This window comes from Bos indicus x Bos taurus, chromosome 20 (genome assembly GCF_003369695.1).
Source record: "Bos indicus x Bos taurus breed Angus x Brahman F1 hybrid chromosome 20, Bos_hybrid_MaternalHap_v2.0, whole genome shotgun sequence".
Classification (NCBI taxonomy): domain Eukaryota; kingdom Metazoa; phylum Chordata; class Mammalia; order Artiodactyla; family Bovidae; genus Bos; species Bos indicus x Bos taurus.
This window is the reverse complement of record NC_040095.1, coordinates 35315400-35337893: the sequence shown is the minus strand read 5'-3', so window position 1 is coordinate 35337893 and position 22494 is coordinate 35315400. Positions and strand designations below refer to the sequence as shown.

At 42.7% G+C, this 22494-nt stretch overlaps 1 protein-coding gene across 2 annotated transcripts in view; it reads left to right on the top strand.

Moving 5' to 3' along the window:
• Window positions 1-22494, top strand: part of OSMR (oncostatin M receptor) — a 68344-nt gene that overhangs the window by 22875 nt on the left and 22975 nt on the right. For both annotated transcript variants that reach the window (XM_027520039.1, XM_027520040.1), the window contains exons 3-7: window positions 3789-3961; window positions 12575-12746; window positions 19895-20164; window positions 21440-21563; window positions 22093-22244. In XM_027520039.1, coding sequence (XP_027375840.1) covers window positions 3789-3961; window positions 12575-12746; window positions 19895-20164; window positions 21440-21563; window positions 22093-22244 — 891 coding nt within the window. The remainder of the gene's footprint in view (window positions 1-3788; window positions 3962-12574; window positions 12747-19894; window positions 20165-21439; window positions 21564-22092; window positions 22245-22494) is intronic.

Genomic DNA, 22494 nt, shown 5'->3' with positions numbered 1-22494 from the left:
TCCACTAGCTTTGTTCATAGTGATGCTTTGTAAGGCCCACTTGACTTCTCATTACAGGATGTCTGACTCTAGGTGAGTGATCACACCATCATGGTTATCTGGATCATGAAAATCTTTTTTGTATAGTTCTTCGGTGTATTTTTGCTACCTCTTCTTAATATCTTCTGCTTCTGTTAGGTCCATACCATTTCTGTTCTTTATGTGCCCATCTTTGCATGAAAATTTCCCGTGGTATCTCTAATTTTCTTGAAGAGATCTCTAGTCTTCCCCATTCTGTTGTTTTCCTCCATTTCTTTGCACTGATCGCTGAGGAAAGGTTTCTTATCTCTCTTTGCTATTCTTTGGAGCTCTGCATTCAGATGGGTATATCTTTCTTTTTCTTCTTTGCCTTTAGCTTCTCTTCTTTTCTCAACTATTTGTAAGTCCTCCTCAGACAACCATTTTGCCTTTGCATTTCTTTTTCCTGGGGATGGTCTTGATCACTGCCTCCTGTACAATGTCAGAAATCTTCATCCATAGTTCTTCAGGCACTCCATCAGATCTAGCCCCTTGAATCTATTTGTCACTTCCACTGTATAATCATAAGGGATTTGATTTAGGTTGTACCTAAATGGTCTAGTGGTTTTCCCTACTTTCTTCAATTTAAGTCTGAATTTTGCAATAAGGACTTCATGATCTGAGCCACAGTCATCTTCCAGTCTCTTTTTGCTGACTGTATAGGGCTTCTCCATCTTTGGCTGAAAAGAATACAATCAGTCTGATTTTGGTATGGACCATCTGGTGACGTCCATGTGTAGAGTCTTCTCTTGTATTTCAGGTTATGAATACACACAATATGTTTGTCCATTCATCTGCTGATGGCCATTTGGGTTGTTGTCACCTTTTTGCTGTTGTGAATAGCGCTGCTACAAACATTTGTTACAAATATTTAAGCCTTGCAGCTCTTTAGGATATATACATAGGAATGAAATTATTGAGTCATATGGTGATTTTAACTTTGTGAGGAACTTTCAAAATGTTTTCTTCATTTCCAAAGTCTTTTTACACTCCTGCCTTGATATACAAAGGTTTTAATTTCTCCACATGCTCACCAATGCTTATTTCCATTTTTTAAATTATAACCCTCCTTGTGAGTATAAGATAGTATCTCATTATGGTTTTGATCTTCATTTCTGTAGTGATTAATGATGTTGAATGTCTCTTCATGTGCTTATTGGCCATTTGTACATCTTTGAAGAAATGCCTATTCAAGTTATTTGTCTGTTTTCAAAATAGAGTTGTTTGCCTTTTAGGTGTTGAGTTGTCAGAGTTCTTTATAAATTTTGGATATTAGATGAGTGATTTGCAAAATATTTTCTCCATTTTTAGTTTTTCTTTCCTCCCTTTTGACAATGTCCTTAGATGCACAGAAGTTTTTAATTTTGATAAAGTTCCATTTGTCTTTTTTTTTTTTCTTTTTTGACTCATGCTTTGGCATCATATCTAGGGACCCAATGCCAAATCCAAGGTCATGGGAGTCCAGACTAAGATTCTAATTTTTATCCTAACCATTCCCAGCATCTGATCTATAAAATTCACAGAGGATGAATATCTTTCTGGGAAAATAGTCGTTGATGGCTAATAACTTGGATTTTATGGCCATTCTTGTTAACTTTGTTTCCATAGAATGAATTTTCTGAGATTTTTTTTTTCTAAACTCTGAGGATAAAACCTTATTTAGATCCTGAAGCTGTCTAGCATGCGGACCATTAACATGGAGAACTTCATGCTTGTATCCACCAAGAACACTTATCCACTTTTCTGGCTAGGTCCAGAGCCCCATCCTTACCATCTGTATCCTGAACTTGGCAAGACATGGTGGGAGCCACACTTCTCAGACATTCCAGTCCATGTGACCTTCAGTTGGGCAGGATGTTCCTGCCTTCACAGCTGGGGAGCAGCGCAGTGAAGGCTTGGTATTAAAGAGATCCGTACTTAAGGTCCAGGCTGCTTTGTGTACGTTGTTTAAGCTATCGAACTTGAGTCTTCTCATCTATAAAAAATGACTGTCTCAGTTTTACAATGGGCATTTCATGAGAAAAAATATGCAAAGCACCTAGCACCATGCCTGATAAACTTTATATGCTCAGTCTTATTGTTGCTGTTATTTTTTACCTCCCTGTGAGAAAAATACAGGCTTTCCAGGTGACTCAGGGGTAAAGAATCTGCCTGCTAATGCAGGAGATGTGGGTTCCATCCCTGGGTTAAGAAGATCCCCTGGAAGAGGGAATGGCTACCCACTCCAGTATTCTTGCCTGGAGAATCCCATGGACAGAGGACCCTGGAGGGCTACAGTCCATGAGGTCACAAAGAGTTGGATACGACTGACCGAGCACATGCACACATGCGTGAGAAAAGCAGCATATGTAGAATGACAGTTTGGGAGATTTTTTTTTCAGTATTAGAGATTCATGCCATTTTTATTCTCAAAAAAAGGTAATCTCTTACCATTTAAACTGGGTGCCAGAGAGTCTCAGATCACTAGAGGAAATCCCCAAAGAACTAGAAAAATGAATGTTAAAAAGATATGTGCTCCGCCATGAGCCATCAGCTCCCAGTTGATTTTATCAATACACTCTTCATCTTTTCAATGCTTTTGCAGCATTCCCAGTGTACTTTAAGTTAAGTGACTTAAGTGAAGCCGCTCAGTCGTGTCCAACTCTGCAACCCCATGGACTGTAGCCTACCAGGCTCCTCCATCCATGGGATTTTCCAGGCAAGAGTACTGGAGTGGGTTGCCATTTCCTTCTCCAGTGTACTTTAGATGCCCTCAAACCAACCAGTGAAGCCTCTTGATTCAACAATACACAATTCTTCTTGAATCTGTATGGCATTTCCTCTACTTATATAAAAAGCCATGTTTTGTTCTTCTCCCAGCATTAGCAGTGATCCCACTCACTCCATCAGGGCAAATCCTCTCTCTAGGCTGTTTTTCAGCTCACTGACCTCAGCAAATCTGTCCCATGTTTGAATCTCTCCTCTTTGACAGACTCTATCCCACCATTAAACACTCTAAACTTGCAGTCACTCATTATTTCATAGAAGTCTCTTGTGTCTCTCCACTAGGTTCCTTCCTTGAGCTAGAAACTTTGTCACGATTATTTCATTTCACACTAGGTTAGGGTTAGCCCAGTAAATTCTTGCTAAAGGTGTTTTAAGTTCAGTGCATTGAGATTTAAGCGATAGCCTCTAGAGATGGGACTTGTTCTCACTTTATAGCTGTTTAATAAACTATGAAATATTTGTTTGGGTTTTTTTGACCACAAAGCATATGGGATCTTAGCTCCTCAACCAGGGGTTGAACTCACATCCCCTGCACTGGAAGACAAAGTCTTAACCACTAGATTGCCAGGGAAGTCCTGTAAACTATCAAATAGTTCACAAAATATTCATTTTAGATGTCCAGAACTATGAAATTTATAGCAAAAAGCCCTGTTTTTTAATTCAGCCTTGTTATAAATTTCTAAACTATTTAGATTGTTCAATGAAATATCCTTTTGTGTAACAGTCAATATATTAATTTGCTGTGTATCATTGAGCAACTCATTTCATTCATCTAGGGCTTAATTTCTTCATCTGCTGAGTGATTTCTAAATTCCCTCCAGCTTTTCAGTGTCTAATTCTAGAGTGTATATGTGAGCAATGTTTTCCAAAGCTAAACAGTGATGATATTGAACAGTGTAATTATCTGCGATTATTCAATCACACGCCTATTAAATGTCACTTCATATCGTGTTTTGGTCTTTCAGTTCTGTCTGAACCTTTACCATTAACTCCTGAATCACTGAACGTTTCCATCAATTCTACAAAGCAGTGTTTGCATTTACAATGGACTGTCCACAACCCTGATTATCACCAGGAATTCAAAATGGTTTTTCAGATACAGATCAGTAGATTTAAAGCATCCAATGTCATCTGGTTGGTAAGTATTTTTATTCTTGGCTCAGTATTTTAAAAATCCTTTTCTAACACCGTGATTTGTCTTTCATGACATCCTCCCCAAAATCCCAATCTGGAATCATTTTAGCAACTCAGAACAGTTCTAAATAATCACAGTTCTGTGTTTTTAGTTAAGAGGATCTGGGACAAATTAACATGACAGTTTTAGTTTGGTAGGTTGGGTGGGTTGTGCTATAAAAATAGATCATATTCTCAGTTATTCTCTGTTCTCTATGAAAGCTGTTGGGGTCTATCCTTGTGAAGACTGGATTCCAAAAATCCATGATCAGCCATCTTATTCCTCTTCCTTCTTCCTTCTCTGCCTACCAAAGATTCTCCTAAATCAGGTGTAATAGTTTGGCAATTCTCATGTCAGTGTGGCTCTCAGGCAGTTTCTTTACTAATACTGTACTGAAATACAAGGAAGAAAATGTTTTAGCATTTTCTCTTCTACCCAGCAAAGAGGTCTTCCATGGACCTTGTCGGAGAGTAACTTACCGTGTCCTTTGCTTCCTCACATGTGCCTTTTTCTATAGAAAATTAAATTAAGAAAATCCTGAACTCATACTCTTTTTGCCTTTGAATTATTTGGGATTGATGTGCTCTAGTCTGGTTTAAGTCATGGTTATGTCTGTTTTGCCTGATGCTTTCCCATTCACTGCATTGGGGCACTTTGGTGGTTTCTTTCAATGACCATTTATGGTCCAGGGAGCCCTAGTAATCTGTGCCCACATCATGATCGTTTATTATCATGGGAGGTTGAAGGACAGTGAAATATTTTCTCACTGAAGGGAAACAGAGAATTTGCATAGAGAGAAGTGAAACACAGATGTTTTATTGCTGGGGACCTCTATTTGCTAGTGGATAGCCACTCTTCTCTCAGGCAGTGGAGGCATGGATACAGGGACCCAGAGGGTCAGTTCCTTTAGCAAAGCATAAAGGTCACTAACTTTAAAGGTTCAGTTACTTTTATGATCCATCATCATCACCTTTGAGATCTGAGTGAGTGGCCTAAATATCGTTCTGACTATTGATTTAAGGTTGATACCAGGTCTATAATTCTACCTCTCATAGGGCAGCTTCCTACTGTGAGAGTTATTTGATGTTTCTTTTTTTTTTTGTAAGGCCAAAAACAGTACTTTATTTGGGGTTTGTTAAGACTACAGGCCAGGAAACACAGATCTCAGAAACACTTGCCCTGTGTTCCCTGGCTTTTTATTTATTTTTTTAAGTTTATTGAGATATAATATAATTGCTTTACAATGTTGTATTCGTTTCTGCTGTATAGCAGAGTGAATCAGCTATACATATGCATATATCTTCTCTGTTTTGGATTCCCTTCCCATTTAGGTCATCAGAGAGCACTGAGTAGAGTTCCCTGTCCTACAGGCTCTTGTTCGCTATGTATTGATCTGTAGGATGTATATGTGTCAATTCCAATCCCCCAATTCATCCCACCCTCTCTTTCCCCCTTGGTGTCCATATGTTTGTTCTTTCCATCTGTGTCTCTGTTTCTGCTTTGCAGATGGGTTCATCTGTACCATTTTTCTACATTGCATACAACAGCGGTGCTTGTATACAGCTATTCCCTCCCCAGCCCTTCCTCCCACTATCCCTTTCACAGGGATAATTTTTGTATTTTCATATTTTTTGTATTATCGATGGATACACTTGTTGATTTGGGCCTAGCACAGCGTTGAACAGAGGTCATGTTGAGGCTAAGAATTGCCTAGGGAAAAGAAATTTGAGTGGAGGGCTGGAGGAATTTGTGGAAAACTGGCACTTAACCCCATTAGTGAAAGTAACATTAACCATAGACCAGGTGGATCCCATTCTTTATTCTTCTAAAAGATAGTTCTTTTTGTTACCATAGTAAAGAAAATAATGGTAGGAAAGCCTGAACTGACAGTTGTTCACATCTGTTTAGACCTTTGATTCAGGTACTAGTTCTCTTTTCAAGGTAAAAAGAGAAATCTTTTTCTTTCTCGCTAAGTAGGTTTCTTGCTGCTGAAATCTACTTGTAACCAACCAAGGCTGGAGGTGTTTGAGGTGTTTTGCCTTGTCCATTACATGGTTCCCATAACATCCAGCCAAGCCTGATCCCTAGGGCACAGAAGGGTTTGTGATGCTGCCTTTTTCTTTTTTTTGTCACTTATTCATTTGACAAAAGATGATCACACCTGCCTATGCCAGATGCCAGGAACAGGTAAAGAAAAATCATCTTTGACTTGAATAGTTTGCAGCACAGTTGAGAAGATCGTCCAGGACACACACAGCAACACCAAGAGGAGAATTTCAGAAAACCTGCAATGACCTACCTCTGACCATGCACACACAGAACTCTCTCCCTTTGCCTGCTGGGGTTGGGTGGTGTAGGACCCTCCATAGCCAGAGGAAGGAACAGCCCCTCTCCAGGCAGCTCTGTTTCTGACTGGAGCCCTGGGCTCCACATGGGGGTTATGGTCACACTCAGTCTTCCCCAGTCATCAGTCACCATGCATCCCAGAATAGATGCCATGAGAAGCTGTTATCTGAACCTCTTGGGCCTGCAATCAAGGATAGACCTAAGGTCCCCTCCACGTAAAGTTCAGAAAGCCAGCTGAGAGAGGCTGCTTCTATCTGGACCATAATCTCCCTTCATAGGGCAGGTCCCTAAAATGCAACCTCACTCTTGCTGAGAAGGAGCAGCTCTCTGTTCTCATGGCTCCGATTGTGTGTTCCCAGATAAGCCAATGGATAATAATAAATAAATATATTTATGTTAAATTTATAAATTTATATTAACTTAAATATGTATTATAAATAAATAAAACAAGGCAAATAGATGGGGAAAAAGCTCCAAAATCACTGTGGATGGTGACTGTAGCCATGACATTAAAGGTACTTGCTCCTTGAAGAAAAGCTTTGAAAAACCTAGACTGCATTACTTTGCAAACAAAGGTCTGTCTAGTCATATCTATGGTTTCTCCAGTAGGCATGTATGGATGTGAGAGCTGGACCATACAAAAGGCTGAGCACCAAAGAATCGATGCTTTCAAATTGTGGTGTTGGAGAAGACTCTTGAGAGTCCCTTGGACAGCAAGGAGATTAAACCAGTCCATTCTGAAGGAGATTAACCCTAAATATTCACTGGAAGGACTAATGCTGAAGCTAAAACTCCAGTACTTTGGCCACCTGATGCTAAAAGCTGACTTGTTGAAAAAGAACCTGATGCTGGGAAAGACTGAGTGCAAAAGGAGAAGGGGGGTGACCAGGTGGGACTCAGTGGACATGAATTTGAGCAAACTCTGGAAGATCGTGAAGGACAGAGGAGCCTGGTATGCTGCAGTTCATGGTGTCACAAAGAGTTGGATGTGACTTAGCAACTAAATAACAATAACAAATAAACCAAAGGACAAGCGTCTTGACCCGGGTGCTTGCAGCTGGTCCAGGGACTCTGAGCTGGATCCTGGCTGGTGGCGACCACTCAGAACTCACCATGTAGTCTCACCTTGGCCTTTCTAGTCACACGCTGTATGATTCCGTCCATGGCAGGGGAAGGCAGAGTAGAGTAACCACTCAAGCTTGGAAGGAGGCCTGGAGCTTGAATCAGGGAGGAATAAGCTCGCTTCTTGGGAATGGATCAGTGACTTCACTTGGGCATCATGTAAATGCCAGCTTTTCATGACTTACTAATGTCTGCCAGGGCCAAATTAAACTTGCCACTTCAATGAATGAAAACAGCCCAAACACAAGTCATCACATTTTTAAAAGTCACTGAATTGATGCATTCAAGGAAAGTTTTATCTCTTCCACAACATGGCTAGAAAGACCACAAAGCACAACTTTGTGGTTAGACAGAATCCACACAAAGAGGGTCTGGGCAAAACAGAGCTCGTGACATATTAATGAACTGATGAAATCATTTGGCACATAGTTTTAGACTGTGGGCTCAGGTCCAGGCCTTGTTCAAGGCGTGGGGCTATCAATGCTGAGCAAAACTAAGGAGATGATCACAAAATTAAAGTGTCCTAGATGTGAGGAGTGCAGGTTGCTGATAGTGGGCTATGGGTTGAGATTAGGCCTGACCTTCTCTAGCAGCTTGGAGGAAGGGCAGTTGGAGTCAAAGTAGGAAAGAAGATTAGAAGCTAATTTAGCATGGAGAGTGGAGAGGAATGTTCCAGGAAGATCCAGCTGGGGTGAGCAGAGGCCCTGAGTGAAAGGGGCTGGGAGCGTTCAGGCTTGAAAGCATGGGGCACGTGGGGTGGGCAGGACAGGGCCAGCCCACATGCGACTCCGGGATCATGCTCAGGTATTGTTTTTTAACCTGGGAACAGTGAGAAGGGGTGATGAGATCACCCCTTCAGAGAGATGAGATCTGATTAAAACCACTCTGGTTCCACAGTGGGGAGAAGTTGGGAGAATTGGAGGAGGTGAAGTGTGACCAGTTTGAATTGAGCAGTGGGATTGGTCCAAAGGAGAGGGGCCTGGAGTAGGTGATAACAATGGGAGGAGAGCAGTGGCTGAATTCCTGAGGGATATAAGAGGCGAAATCCAGCCTGTGGCTTGTTCACATAGCAAGGTCACCATGACTGCTATAATGTTCATATTATAGCAAGGTCACCGATTGACTAACAGCCAATTTTTTGTACTTGTTTTTAAATAATGGAGAAAATGTACCCGAGATTGTGCACATTAAATAGTAAAAGTTGCATGGGTCAGGACCGCAAAACTTGTTAAAAACAATGTTTTATAGGGATGTGCTGTGCTGTGCTTGGTCACTCAGTCATGTCAGACTCTTTGTGACCCCAGGAATGTAGCCTGCCAGGCTCCTCTGTCCATGGGGATTCTCCAGGGAAGAATACTAGAATGAATTGCCATGCCCTCCTCCAGGGGATCTTCCCAACCCAGGAATCGAACCCAGGTCTTCCACATTGCAGGCAGATTCTCTACCATCTGAGCTACCAGGGAAGCCCAAGAATACTGGAGTGGATAGCCTATCCCTGCTCCAGGGGGTCTTCTTGACCCAGGAATCGAACCAGGGGATCTTCTTGACCCAGGAATCGAACTGGGGTCTCCTGCAATGCAGGTGGATTCTTTACCCCCTGAGATACCAGGGAAGCCCTTTATAGGGATAGGAATAAACTGAAATAATGAAAACATTTTACAAATGGGAGTTCTGCTTAGAGTGGCAAAGGACATGCATGATTAGATGCCCTTCAGGTGGACTAAACAGTTCTCCTTCCAGAATAGTGTTTGGTTCTGCCAAGGGCACCATTTAAGGCTGACAGCTGGGGGAGGGGAAGGCATAGTGGAGGGAAGGCCTCTGAGTTTGGCAGCTCCAGGTGGCATGTGACGTATGTATTGCCCCCTCCTCTTCACTGGAGGACTTGCCATTGGCCCTTAAAAAATGGATGCAAACTCAGTTTTCCCCAGGAAGGGCAAGCTATCTGTTATCCTTGTCTTCCAGCTGTTAGAAAGCTGGCAGAAAGCAGGCATCCCACTGAGAAGCATCGGTGCTTGGAGCTGTGGTCCAAGAAGAAGAATAGAGCCCAGTCCCTACTTTTACAGTACCATATTCAAGTCAGGGGCTTGACCTTTGATGAAATGCCACCAACTACCGACAGTAGTTGAGATTAGGCCTTACCTAAGGATACATATCGGAGAAAGTGATGGCACCCCACTCCAGTACTCTTGCCTGGAAAATTGCCTGGACAGAGGAGCCTGGTAGGCTGCAGTCCATGGGGTTGCAGAGAGTCAGACACAACTGAGTGACTTCACTTTCACTTTCCACTTTCACACATTGGGTAAGGAAATGACAACCCACTCCAGTGTTCTTGCCTGGAGAATCCCAGGGATGGGGGAGCCTGGTGGGCTGCCGTCTATGGGGTCACACAGAGTTGGACACGACTGAAGCGACTTAGCAGCAGCAGCAGCAGCAGCAAGGATACATATAGACTGAAAGTCAGGGGATGGAAAAAAGATATTCCATGCAAATGGGAATCAAAAGAAAGTGGGAGTAGCAATAATCATATCAGACAAAATAGACTTTAAAAACTGTTACAAGAGATAAGGAAGTATGGGAGGGAGGGTTTGGGGGAGAATGGATACATGCATATGTATGCCTGAGTCCCTTCACTATTCAGCTGAAACTACCACAACATTGTTAATTGACTGCATACCAATACAAAATAAAAAGTTTAAAAAAAAAGAAATAAGGTGAGACATCACTTTACCAACAAAAGTCCGTATAGTCAAAGCTATGATTTTTCCAGTAGTCATGTATGGATGTGAGAGTTGGACCATAGAGAAGGCTGAGTGCCAAAGAATTGATGCTTTCGAATTGTGGCGCTGGAGAAGACTCTTTTGAAAGTCCCTTGGACAGCAAAGATATCAAACCTATGAATCCTAAAAGAGATCAACCCTGAATAATCAGTGGAAGGACTGATGCTGAAGCTGAAACTCCAATACTTTGGCCACCTGATGCGAAGAGCCAACTTATTGGGAGAGACCCTGATGCTGAGAAAGACTGAAGGCAGGAAGAGAAGTGGGCAACAGAGGATGAGACGGTTGGATGGCCTTACCGACACAATGGACATGAATTTGAGCAAACTCCAAGGACTCTCTCTCCCGCGTGCGTGTGCTCTTTTCTCTCTCTCTCTCTCCTGCTATCTTCTAAATAAAATAGAGCTGTAACACTGATTTGCCTGAGAGCTGTAGCATGGTTTGTCCAAGACCCAAGAGCTGTGATGTGCCAAGGGCTTTAATGTCCGTCGCTCCAAATCTTTGTTGTGATGAGACAAAGAACCGAGGAACATACACTCGCGTGACATCTGTGGTGCCGTGACTCGGATATAACCTGGCTGAAACAACCTCTGCATGGAAGAGGCCAAGCACAGCAGGAGCCCAGCTCAGCGAAGCTCCCGCGCTAGAAGCGGAAGGCGAAGAAACCCAGCGCAGGGGAAGGCCCATCGTGCTGGAAACCGGGACAGCGAAAAACAAATTCAGCAGAAAGCTCACGTGGCCCAGTCTCAGATTCCAGAAGACCTCCGGTTAAGATTCCCTGGAGCACAGAGTGCCTCACTCCACCCTGAACTCAGTCAGGGGTTGTTGAAGGTCAATAGCTATAGCAGCACGGGGTTCAATCTCAGTAGAGAGAGACTGCAAATGCCTTGTTCAGTCATTGGCAATGCTCTTGCATTTATCATTCGGAGAAGGCAGTGGCACCCCACTCCAGCACTCTTGTCTGGAAAATCCCACGGATGGAGGAGCCTGGTGGGCCGCAGTCCGTGGGGTCACTAAGAGTCGGACATGACTGAGCGACTTCACTTTCACTTTTCACTTTCATGCATTGGAGAAGGAAATGGCAACCAACTCCAGTGTTCTTGCCTGGAGAATCCCAGGGACAGGGGAGCCTGGTGGGCTGCCGTCTATGGGTTCGCACAGAGTTGGACACGACTGAAGCGACTTAGTAGCCAGGAGATAGTGAAGGACAGGGAAGCCTGGCTTGCTGCAGTCCATGGGGCCACAAAGAACTGGACTCGACTTATCGGCTGAACAACAACTGTCATATGCAGGGGAGCTTGGGGAGGGGGGGGTGGGAAGAAACCAGAGGACAGACTAAGAAAAGCTTCATGAAGATGGGTATAACGGGCTTGAAGGTTGAGACTAATTCCCAATTCAGAGTTGGGGGATGGGGGTGGGGACACAACGTGAGAAAACCCTGAGATGTAAAAGCACAAAGCTGGTCCCGCAGCGTGGGGGCAAACCACTGGTTCTTGAGAGAAGAGTCCTGCAAGGGAGAAGCAGGTTGGAGTCAGATTGCAAATGGCCTTGGATGACAGGGTAAAGTGTAAAAGGAACCATTGAAGTTTATTGAATTTAAGAATGAGAATACCAATGTTTTAAAAAGATGAAGACTAAAATCTATGCAGGAAAAGCAAATTACATTTCAACCTAGACAAGCTTCCCAAGAGCACAATATAAGTTCTGCCTATGTGGTTGACATCTCTGGTACTAAAGATTGTGAAGGTTGGAGTTCAAGGAAGGCAGTGTGGTCCATGTGGCCACCACATCTGAAAAGACAAGAGACAAAAACCAAGGGGCTCATGGGAAGTCATCTATTAACTCCTGGGCGACAGTGGAACTCCTGGGTATCATGAAGGACTGCCAGCTCTACTGAGGTTTGATCTGATGAATATTAGAAAATTCTTATCAATAATTTTTAAAAAGGTGCCTCAATTAATTCTCTAGTTTGCAAGAATTTTCTCAACATGCTCTTGTGACCAGAACTGTGCATACACCTTCTTTCTCTGATCTTTTCCCCTAAGACTCAGGTAGTGTCTGTTCTCTCTCTCTCACTTAGTTCATGTGATTCCCCTGGAACTGGAGCCCCAAAGAGATTGGGAGCCAAGTTTTCAATAGGCAGGACGCTATTCCTTGCTGTTTCTTGCTGTACCATCAGAGCACGGGAGCTGGCTGACTGGAAACAGACTGAGCTTGTCCATGTCCTGGAGTTATAGTGGACTCTTAGGTGTGTGCTTTAGGATAAGTCCAGCCAAGCCATTTTTCAGGACTGCATGGCTATATGCTTCCAAGTTTTTCTCTTTATTTCTAGGAGAACTACAGCACCACTGTGAAGCGGAACCAAGTCCTGCACTGGAGCTGGGAATCTGAGCTCCCTTTGGAATGTGCCATCCACTTTGTAAGAATGAGGACTATGGTGGATGATGCCAGGATTCCTGCACCCAGGCTCTGGAGTAACTGGAGTTCATGGGAGAAAGCAGATGGTAAGAAGTGAGGCTATAGAAGAGTGAGGGGGTTTGCTATCTAATATTTCTTGGGGATCAGTAGTCAGATGGTAGAAGTCCTTATTGAGGAACTCCAGGTAGACACCAGCATTATTTATATTTGGCTCCTATTGGATCTAAAAAGCATGGATAAGAGACTTGCCCCTGGGAAATGGAGGTCTCAGGATTTTAATAATCTTGCCTGAAAAATTCCATGGACAGAGGAACTTAGCAAGCTACAGTCCATGGGGTCCACAAAGAGTCGGACATGACTGAACACATATGCATTGGACCCAAAAAACATGGATGTGAAACTTGCCACTGGGAGATAGATAGAGATCTGAGGATTTTCCCTCTGAATTTATTATTGAGGTAATTATGCAAATTCAGGCAATGTAGGATTCATTTTCCATACGTGTGAAGTATGTACATTATAGAATGCTAAGTGAACAAAGCAAGATATAAATTGTACATATATTTTTACTAGAACAACACAAAATGTGTATACAACTAGAGCAGAATTTGGGAAGCTTTTTCCATCAAGGAAAAAGATAGGAAATATTTTAGGTTTTATAACCCAACATTCTCTATCGGGGCTATTCAACTCCACCATTGTAGCATGGGAGCTGTGTAAATGAATGGTTGTGTTCCAATAAAACTTTATGTACAAAAAACAGATGGTGGCTGGAATTGGCCCATGGGCCATAGCTTGCCAACCCCTAATGTAGAGACAAGGGAGGGAAATACGGAAAACTGGAAGTAATTCTTCATTTGAGTAATGAAATCATGGGTAATTGTGTTTCAAATATCTCTTAATTTTGGTTATTTTGTTGTTATTAACATTTAGCATTCTTCACAATTTCGTATGCTTCAGCTAAGCTACAGGTTAGCTGTAAAGCAATGGCATCTGATGCTCTCAACTAGGTACCTTGATAGGTTATCTGAGATTCCTACCAAGAGAACCATTCCTTAGCCAAGTATTTATGCAAATTTAACTCAGACTGATAACACTTTAACCCACAAGAGACCCAGTGATGAGTTTAATACTAATAGAGTAAAATCTGCCTCCTAGTTGCTGCTTTCAACACTGTGTGTATTTAGCTGTCACATCTCCCCTAGGAAATACATATAATTCTCATCCCCTATTCACAGAGGAGAAAGTGGAGGCACAAATAGCTTTCTTAAAAAAAAAAAATTTAAGGTCATCAGGCCACTAAGTGGTGGAGCCAGAATTCTAACCTAGAAAATCTAGCTCCATAGGCCATGCTCTTAACCATCACATCCTATTGCTGAGAGACGTACTTAGAGAAAAAGAAAAAGAGAGAGAGATTAAAAAGATAGTAACAGAAAAAGAAAGAACAACATCATCAACAACTTTGGTACAATGGACTAGGTTTCTCAAAATTGTAGCCTCCACACTAACCCCAAGATTGATAGAAAAGCTGATTATGCCTGCAAAATTGTCGTTAAATTATACTTGATTTATAATATCATGTAAATTTCAGGTGAATAGCACAGTCATTCAGTTATACATTTATGTGTATTTTTATCAGATTCTTTTCCCTTATAGGTTGTTGCATAATATCGAGGATAGTTCCCTGTGTTATATACTAGGTTTTTGTTGGTTATCTATTTTATACACAGTAATGTTTATATGTTAACTCAAAGCTCCTAATTTATCCATTCCCTGTACTTTTCTTTCTCCTTTGGTATCCATATGTTATTGTTTTTTTTGGTTTTGTTTTTCTGTATCTGTGAGTCTCTCTCTGTTTTGCAAATAAGTTCATTTGTGTGATTATTTTTTCTTTTAGATTCACATATAGGTGATATCATTTGTTATTTGTCTTTGTCTGGCTTTCTTCACTTAGTGTGATACTCTGCTGCTGCTGCTAAGTCGCTTCAGTCATGTCCGACTCTGTGTGACCCCATAGACAGCAGCCCACCAGGCTCCCCTGTCCACGGAATTCTCCAGGCAAGGATATGGAGAGGGTTGCCATTTCCTGCTCCAGTGATACTCTCTGGAGCATCCATATTGTGCAGATGGCATTACTTCATTCTTTTTTATGGCTAAGTAAAATTCCATTTATATATATGTGTATATATATACACACGCCACATTTTCTTTATCCATCTTTCTGTTGATGGATATTTAGGTTGGTTCCACGCCTTGGTTATTATAAATAGGCCTGCAGGGATCTTTTCAAATTATGGTTTTCTCTGGTTATATGCCCAGGAGTGGGATTGCAGGATCATATAGTAGCTCTATTTTTAGTTTTTTAAGGAATCTCCATATAGTGCTCTACAGTGGCTACACCACAGTGTTGGAGGGCTCCTATTTCTCCACACCCTCTCAGCATTTATTATTTGTAACCTTTTGATAATGGCCATTCTGACTGGTATGAGGTGATATCTCCTTGTAGTTTTTTTTCTTTTTCATTGTAGTTTTAATTTGCATTTCTCTAATAATTGGCGATGTTGAGCATCTTTTCATGTACTTTTTTGCCATCTGTCTTCTTTGGAGAAATGTCTATTTAGATCTTCTGTCCATTTTTGATTGTCTTATTTGTTTTTTCATATTGAGCCATATGAACTATTTGTATATTTTGGAAATTAATCTCTTGATGGTTTCATCATTTGCAAATATTTTCTCCTGTTCTGTAGGTTGCCTTTTTCTTTTGTTTATTGTTTTCTTTGCTGTGTAAAAGCTTTTAACTTTATTTGGGTCCCATTTGTTTATTTTTACTTCCATTACTTTAGGAGGCTGATCCAGAAAGATATTGCTGTGATTTATGTCAAAGTATGTCTTGCCAATGTTTTCCTCTAGGAATTTATAGTATCTGGCCTTACACTTAGGTCTTTAATCCATCTTTAGTTTATTTTTGTGTATGGCATTAGTTAGTTCATTCGCTAAGTCATGTCCAACTCTTTGCAACCCCATGTTCTGCAGCATGCAAGGTTTCCCTGTCCATAACCAACTCCCAAAGATTACGCAAACTCATGTCCATTGAGTCAGTGATGCCATCCAACCATCTCATCCTCTGTCGTCCCCTTTTCCTCCTGCCTTCAATCTTTCCCAGCATCAGGGTCTTTTCAAATGAGTCAGCTCTTCGCATCAGGTGACCAAAGTACTGGAGTTTCAGCTTCAGGATCAGTCCTTCCAATGAATATTCAGGACTGATTTCCTTTAGGATGGACTGGTTGGATCTCCTTGCTGTCCAAGACTCTCAAGAATCTTCTCCAACACCACAGTTCAGAAGCATCAATTCTTTGGTGCTCATCTTTCTCTATAGTCCAACTCTCAGATCCATACATGACTACTAGAAAAACCATAGCTTTAACTAAATGGACCTTTGTTGGCAAAGTAATGTCTCTGCTTTTAAATAAGCTGTCTAGGTTGGTCATAACTTTCCTTCCAAGGAGCAAGCATCTTTTAATTTCATGGCTACAATCACCATCTGCAGTGATTTTGGAGCCCCCAGAAATAGTCTGTCACTGTTTCCACCAGATGCCATGATCTTAGTTTTCTGAATGTTGAGTTTTAAGCCAACTTTTTCACTCTCCTCTTTCACTTTCATCAAGAGGCTCTTTAGTTCCTCTTCACTTTCTGCCATAAGTGTGGTGTCATCTGCATATCTGAGGTTATTGATATTTCTCCCAGCAATCTTGATTCCAGCTTTTGCTACATCCAGCCCAGCATTTCTCCTGATGTACTCTGCACATAAGTTAAATAAGTAGGGTGACAATATATAGCCTTGATATGTTCTTTTCCTGATTTGGAACTAGTCTGTTCCATGTCCAGTTCTAACTGTTGCTTCCTAACCTGCATACAGATGTCTCAGGAGGCAGGTCAGGTGGTCTGGTATTCCCATCTCTTGAAGAATTTTCTTCAGTTTATTATGATCCACACAGTCAATGGCCTTGGCGTAGTTAATAAAGCAGAAGTTTTTCTGGAACTCTTGCTTTTACAACAGATGTTGGCAGTTCGATCTCTGGTTCCTCTGCCTTTTCTAAATCCAGCTTGAACATCTGGAAATTCATGGTTCACGTACTGTTGAAGCCTGGCTTGGAGAATTTTGAGCGTTACTTTACTAGCGTGTGAGATGAGTGCAATTGTGCAGTAGTTTGAGCATTCTTTCGCATTGCCTTTCTTTGGGATTGGAATGAAAACTGACCTTTTCCAGTCCTGTGGCCACTGCTCAGTTTTCCAAATTTGCTGGCATATTGAGTGCAGCACTTTCACAGCATCATCTTTCAGGATTTAAAATAGCTCGACTGGAATTCCATCACCTCCACTAGCTTTGTTCATGGTGATGCTTCCTAAGTCCCACCTGACTTCACATTCCAGGGTGTCTGGCTCTAGGTGAGTGATTGCACCATCATGATTATCTGCATTGTGAAGATCTTTTTTGTATAGTTCTTCGGTGTATTCTTGCTACCTCTTCTTAATATCTTTTGCTTCTGTTAGGTTCATACCATTTCTGTCCTTTATTGTGCCCATCTTTGCATGAAAATTTCCATTGGTATTTCTAATTTTCTTGAAGAGATCTCTAGTCTTTCCCATTCTGTTATTTTCCTCTATTTCTTTGCATTTATCACTGAGGAAGGCTTTCTTATCTCTCTTTGCTATTCTTTGGAACTCTGCATTCAAATGGGTATATCTTTCCTTTTCTCCTTTGCCTTTCACTTCTCTTCTCCATGGTTATTATTGAATGGTTTGTGTTGGAAATGAATAGAGATCATTCTGTCATTTTTGAGATTGCATCCAAGTACTGCATTTTAGACTCTTTTGTTGATTATGATGGCTACTCCATTTCTTCTAAAGGATTCCTGCCTGCAGTAGTAGATATAATGGTCATCTGAGTTAAATTCACCCATTCCAGTCCATTTTAGTTCGCTGGTTCCTAAAATCTCGATGTTCACTCTTGCCATCTCCTGACTGACCACTTCCAATTTGCCTTGATCCATGGACCTAACATTCCAGGTTCCTATACAGTATTGCTCTTTACAGCATCAGACTTTACTTCCATCACTAGTCCCATCCACAACTGGGTGTCGTTTTTGCTTTGGCTCCGTCCCTTCATTCCTTCTGGAGTTAGTTCTCCACTCTTCTCTAGTAGCATAGTGGGCACCTACTGACCTGGGGAGTTCCTCTTTCAGTGTCCTTTTTGTCTTTTCATACTGTTTTGGGGAAACAGGCACAGACAGAAACTTGTACGCACCAGGACCCAGGAGAAAGGAGCAGTGACCCCATAAGAGACTGACCCAGACTTGCCCGTGAGTGTCCAGGAGTCCCTGGCAGAGGCATGGGTTGGCAATGGACTGCTGCAGGATTGGGGGCACTGAGTGTAGCAGGGCCTGCATGGGACCTTTTGAAGGAGGTCACCATTATCTTTGTTACCTCCACCATAGTTTGACCTTAGGTCAAGTAACAGGGATGGAATACAGCCCTGTCCTTCAATAGAAAATTAAAGATTTACTGAGCATGGCCCCACCCATCAGAACAAGTTTCCCTCTCAGTCAGTCTCTCCCATCAGGAAGCTTCCATAAGCCTCTTATCCTTCTCCATCAGAGTACAGATAGACTGAAAACCACAATCACAGAAAACTAACCAATCTGATCACATGGACCACAGCCTTGTCTAACTCAATGGAACTATGAGCCATGCCATGTAGGGCCATCCATGATGGATGGGTCATGGTGGAGAGTTCTGACAGAATGTGGTCCACTGGAGAAGGGAATGGCAAACCACTTCAGTATTCTTGCCTTGAGAACCCCACGAACAGTATGAAAACAGTATGAATGGTGTTAGAGAATGTTTTAATTGCGTTGTTTTACATGTAGCTGTCCGGTTTTCTCAGTACCGCTTACTGAAGAGACTGTTTTTCTCTGTTGTATATTCTTGCCTCCTTTGTCATAGATTAATTGACCATAGGTGAGTGGGTTTATTTCTGGACTTTTGATCCTGTTCCATTGATCTGTGTTTCTGTTTTTGTACCAGTGACATACTGTGCTAATTACTATAGCTTTGTAGTATAATCTGAAGGCAGGGAGCCTCTTTGCTCCAGCTCCTCTCTGTCTTAAGACTGCTCTGGCTACTCAGGGTCTTTTGTGTTTCCACACAAATTTTTTTGTTCTGATTCTGTGAAAGATGTCATTGGTAATTTGATAGGGATTGAATTGGATCTGTAGATTGCCTTGGGTAGTGTGGTCATTTTGACAATATTGATTCTTCCAATCTAAGAACAGGGTGTATCTTTTCATCTGCTCCTGTCTTCTTTGATTTCTTTCAGGGCTGATTATTCCTAATCCCCAAAGCACTGGCTCTCAACTAGTTGCACATAGAATCACCTGGGGACCTTAAAACAAAATCCTACCCCTCAGGCCACTCCACTTGGGTGACCTCAGTGATGGCAATGTTAGAGCTCTGGTGGGCCAGAAGCCAAACTGAAGGGCATGAAGTGATCAGGGGGTGATGACAGCTTAGTGATAGGCAGAGGCAGCTCCTTGGGGAGTGGACGAGCAAGTGGAGAGGAGGCAGGAGGCAGGCATGGAAGATGATGAGTGGGATATACAGAAGGAAGACAGAAGTGAAAGGAGATACTTGGGTGACTGGCATCTGAGAAGCTGGAAGAGGAGTGATTTACAGGGCGTTTTAGAGATTATGAGGGACACGTGGCTTGGATGCTGGGCAGAAGCTGGTGGATGTGACTGTGGCTTTACCACTTGCAGGGTGAGCGAACTTGAGCTCAATCCTGCCTGTCCCATTGCTGTGAGGTGGTAAGGATGACAAGAGAGAAAATACATAAGCACTGAACATGGGACCTCCTACATGGCTAGCATCAGTAGAGAGCAGCTACTGCTGTCCTGGAAACCAGCTGATCACTGGCAATAATAGGGTCATCCTCAGGGCCACAGGGCGACAGTCACTGTGCTGGCTCAGCAGTGAAAGCCAGAGCAGTGGTGTTCCCGTAACGATAAGAGTGATGGTACACAGGACTTTTTTGCACACTACAAAGTTATAGATTTTTAGGTTCCTGTTTTTTCTAGGAGGTAGAAAAAGCTAAGGTTATCTGTTGAGAGTGAGACAGGAGGGGACTGGTTTGAATTTGAGCCCAAGTCTCACTGAGCTGTCTTCTCTTATCTTGCAGCCCAGAATTCACTTGGAGATCATCCATTGTACGTTTTCCCTAAAGATAAGCTGGTGGAAGAGGGCTCCAATGTCACCGTTTGTTACATTTCTATGAACCATCAAGATAACATATCCTGTTATTTGGAAGATGTACTGATATATGGAAGACAACTTGATCAAAATGTATGGGCATTCGAGTTCAAGAACGTTTCTTTCATTAGGAAAACTGGAACCAATTTCTATTGTAAGGGCCAAGGTGATCCAGAGGGCGTCGTTCTTTTGGTCTCAAGTGAGTGGACCCATTCTCTGTGACCCCCTCTTCCCATTTCCTGTGGAAGAGATCAAATCTTCTTTCCCAGAAGAAAGATTTCTACTTGTGGCCTCAGTTGACTTTTGTTTTCCAAGCCTTCTAGGACAGTCTCTGTCAAAGATATTCTGAAGCAATACTTGTCGGATTTCCTGTTGTTTTCTTGAGCTTACTGAAATTTTATTCCTAGAAAATCGAGTGATAAAAAGGAGAAAGTTCAGGTCATGACCTGGACCACTGAGAAAATATCCTGCTTTGTGTGAGCCATGCTGGAATGACCACAGGATGGCAGGGCGGGGAGGAGAGAGGCTACAGGCTGGATGGCCCTAGAGAGGCGGCCCAGGTCACGGTCGGAAGACCCGGGTTTGAATCTTCTTCCTGTGCCTGGGTGTGCCGTCTTGGCCAAGTTTCCCCCTCTGTGAGCCGGTCTAGTAATGATTGTGAGGATCACAGGAACACAGGCAGGGCTGTACGATCAGTAGCCGCACACGCAGGACTTCAGCAGACGAGGCCTTTACTGCCCTTAACTGGGTGGTGAAGGGGAGGGAGGCAGCCTTGTACTTTTCTTGTCCATCTGTGTATGCTCCCGCTCCCCGACCTGCCGTGGCCTCCTGTGTTGTCTCGAAGCCTCCGCCCTTCCCCACACAGTGGGGCAGCACGAGCGTCTCCTCCCTCCCCGCTTTCCCTGCCACAGGCCATCTCCAGTCTCCTGGGCGCTCGCTCACCCATACTCCTTGTGTGTCCTCTCAGAACAGCAGTGCCTCGGGGACTTGGAGATGCCACGCGTACGTTCCTTAGAACTCGCAGTCCTCAGCTGCTGAAGTTAGCGGGTTCCCCAGATCTGGCTTCCTGGCCTCCCAAGCACAGCCCAGGCTCTCGAAGCCACAGCATCCAACACGAAACAGCAGGCAACACTGACTCCGTTCATTCATCACTGGGCTCATTCTGTCTGCATGTCGCCAGACTGCTGAGTGCTTGCTGGCCAGCTCTGGGGCTACCAGTGCAGACCTCACACTGTCACCCCCACTGTCCCTGGTGACATCCCAGCAAAGCACCAGGGAAGGAGGGAGAAGGGGCCAAGGTGAGGTACCCGAATGTGACTTTCTGGAGCTGCTGATGCGCTGGCCTCTGTTCAAGTAAACTTTTCAGTGTTCAGAGAAACTCTGTGGCCTCAGATCCCAAAGAGAGCTCTCCATTTCACTTGTGTTTCAACAAAGGGCTTCTGCTCAGTGTTTCTTCTGCTTTTTCTTTGGACAGAAGTGCTTGAAGAGCCCAAGAACTTTTCTTGCGAAACCCAGGACCTGAAGACTTTGACCTGTACTTGGGATCCCGGGAATGACACTGGCTTGATTCAACTGCCTTCCTACACTTTATTTGAATCGTAAGTGAGCTCTGGGTACATTAGTGACAGACTCTCCCTTGTTTGAGGTGCTTGTGACGACGTATCAAAAATTTTCAACAAGTATTTTCAGACAACCTTGCCAGGGTCAGGAAGAAATCCTTAAGGGGTCACAAGTATATAATACTTTCTATCCAAATTTTGTGACAGGAAAATGGAGCATAAACATAATAAGACCATTAGTTGTGAATCTTAATGTGAAATAACTCCATATGGTGATCTAGATCTACCTGACTTCTAACTTTTTAAGAGTACCCAAAGTAGTAAACTAAGGAAAGTTTTCACCATCCACGAGGGGAAGTCAGCAATTCATCCTTACATATGTAACCACATAAACCAAGTTTTTTGAAACAGTATTTTCATCGTCAGTGTTTGCTGGTGATGGATCGATGCTGTTCTGTGGAACATAGTTTGAAAGCCACTGAACGTGTCCCCCAGGGGATTCAGGGACACACATCTGTGTTGACAGAAGTGTAAACCCTGAAATTGTTGTGTGTGTGTTTTTTTTAAGATTTTCCGGAAAAAAGACACTTTGTAAACACAGAAACCGGTGTGATTGGCAAGTAACTCAAGACTCACAAGAAATGTATAACTTTACACTCGTGGCTGAAAACTACTTTAGAAAAAGAAGTGTCAGTATTCTTTTTAACCTGATTCATGGAGGTGAGACTTGAGTGTAGCTCACTGTGGTCACTGGCGTAGCTTTGTTTGACACACTGTGTGATCAAGTAAATGTGCTAGAGATCTGTGCCTCGTTCACGTCCTAAGTGGAAGTTTTAGTTTGTAACTGTTGTTCACGCCACGCTTCTCTTCACGGGTGCATGCATGGCCCATGGTCCCTATTATGTATTTTTGTTGATAATGTAATAAATGCCAAGGAGCTTACCTCCAATTCAAACTACAAATCTGACAA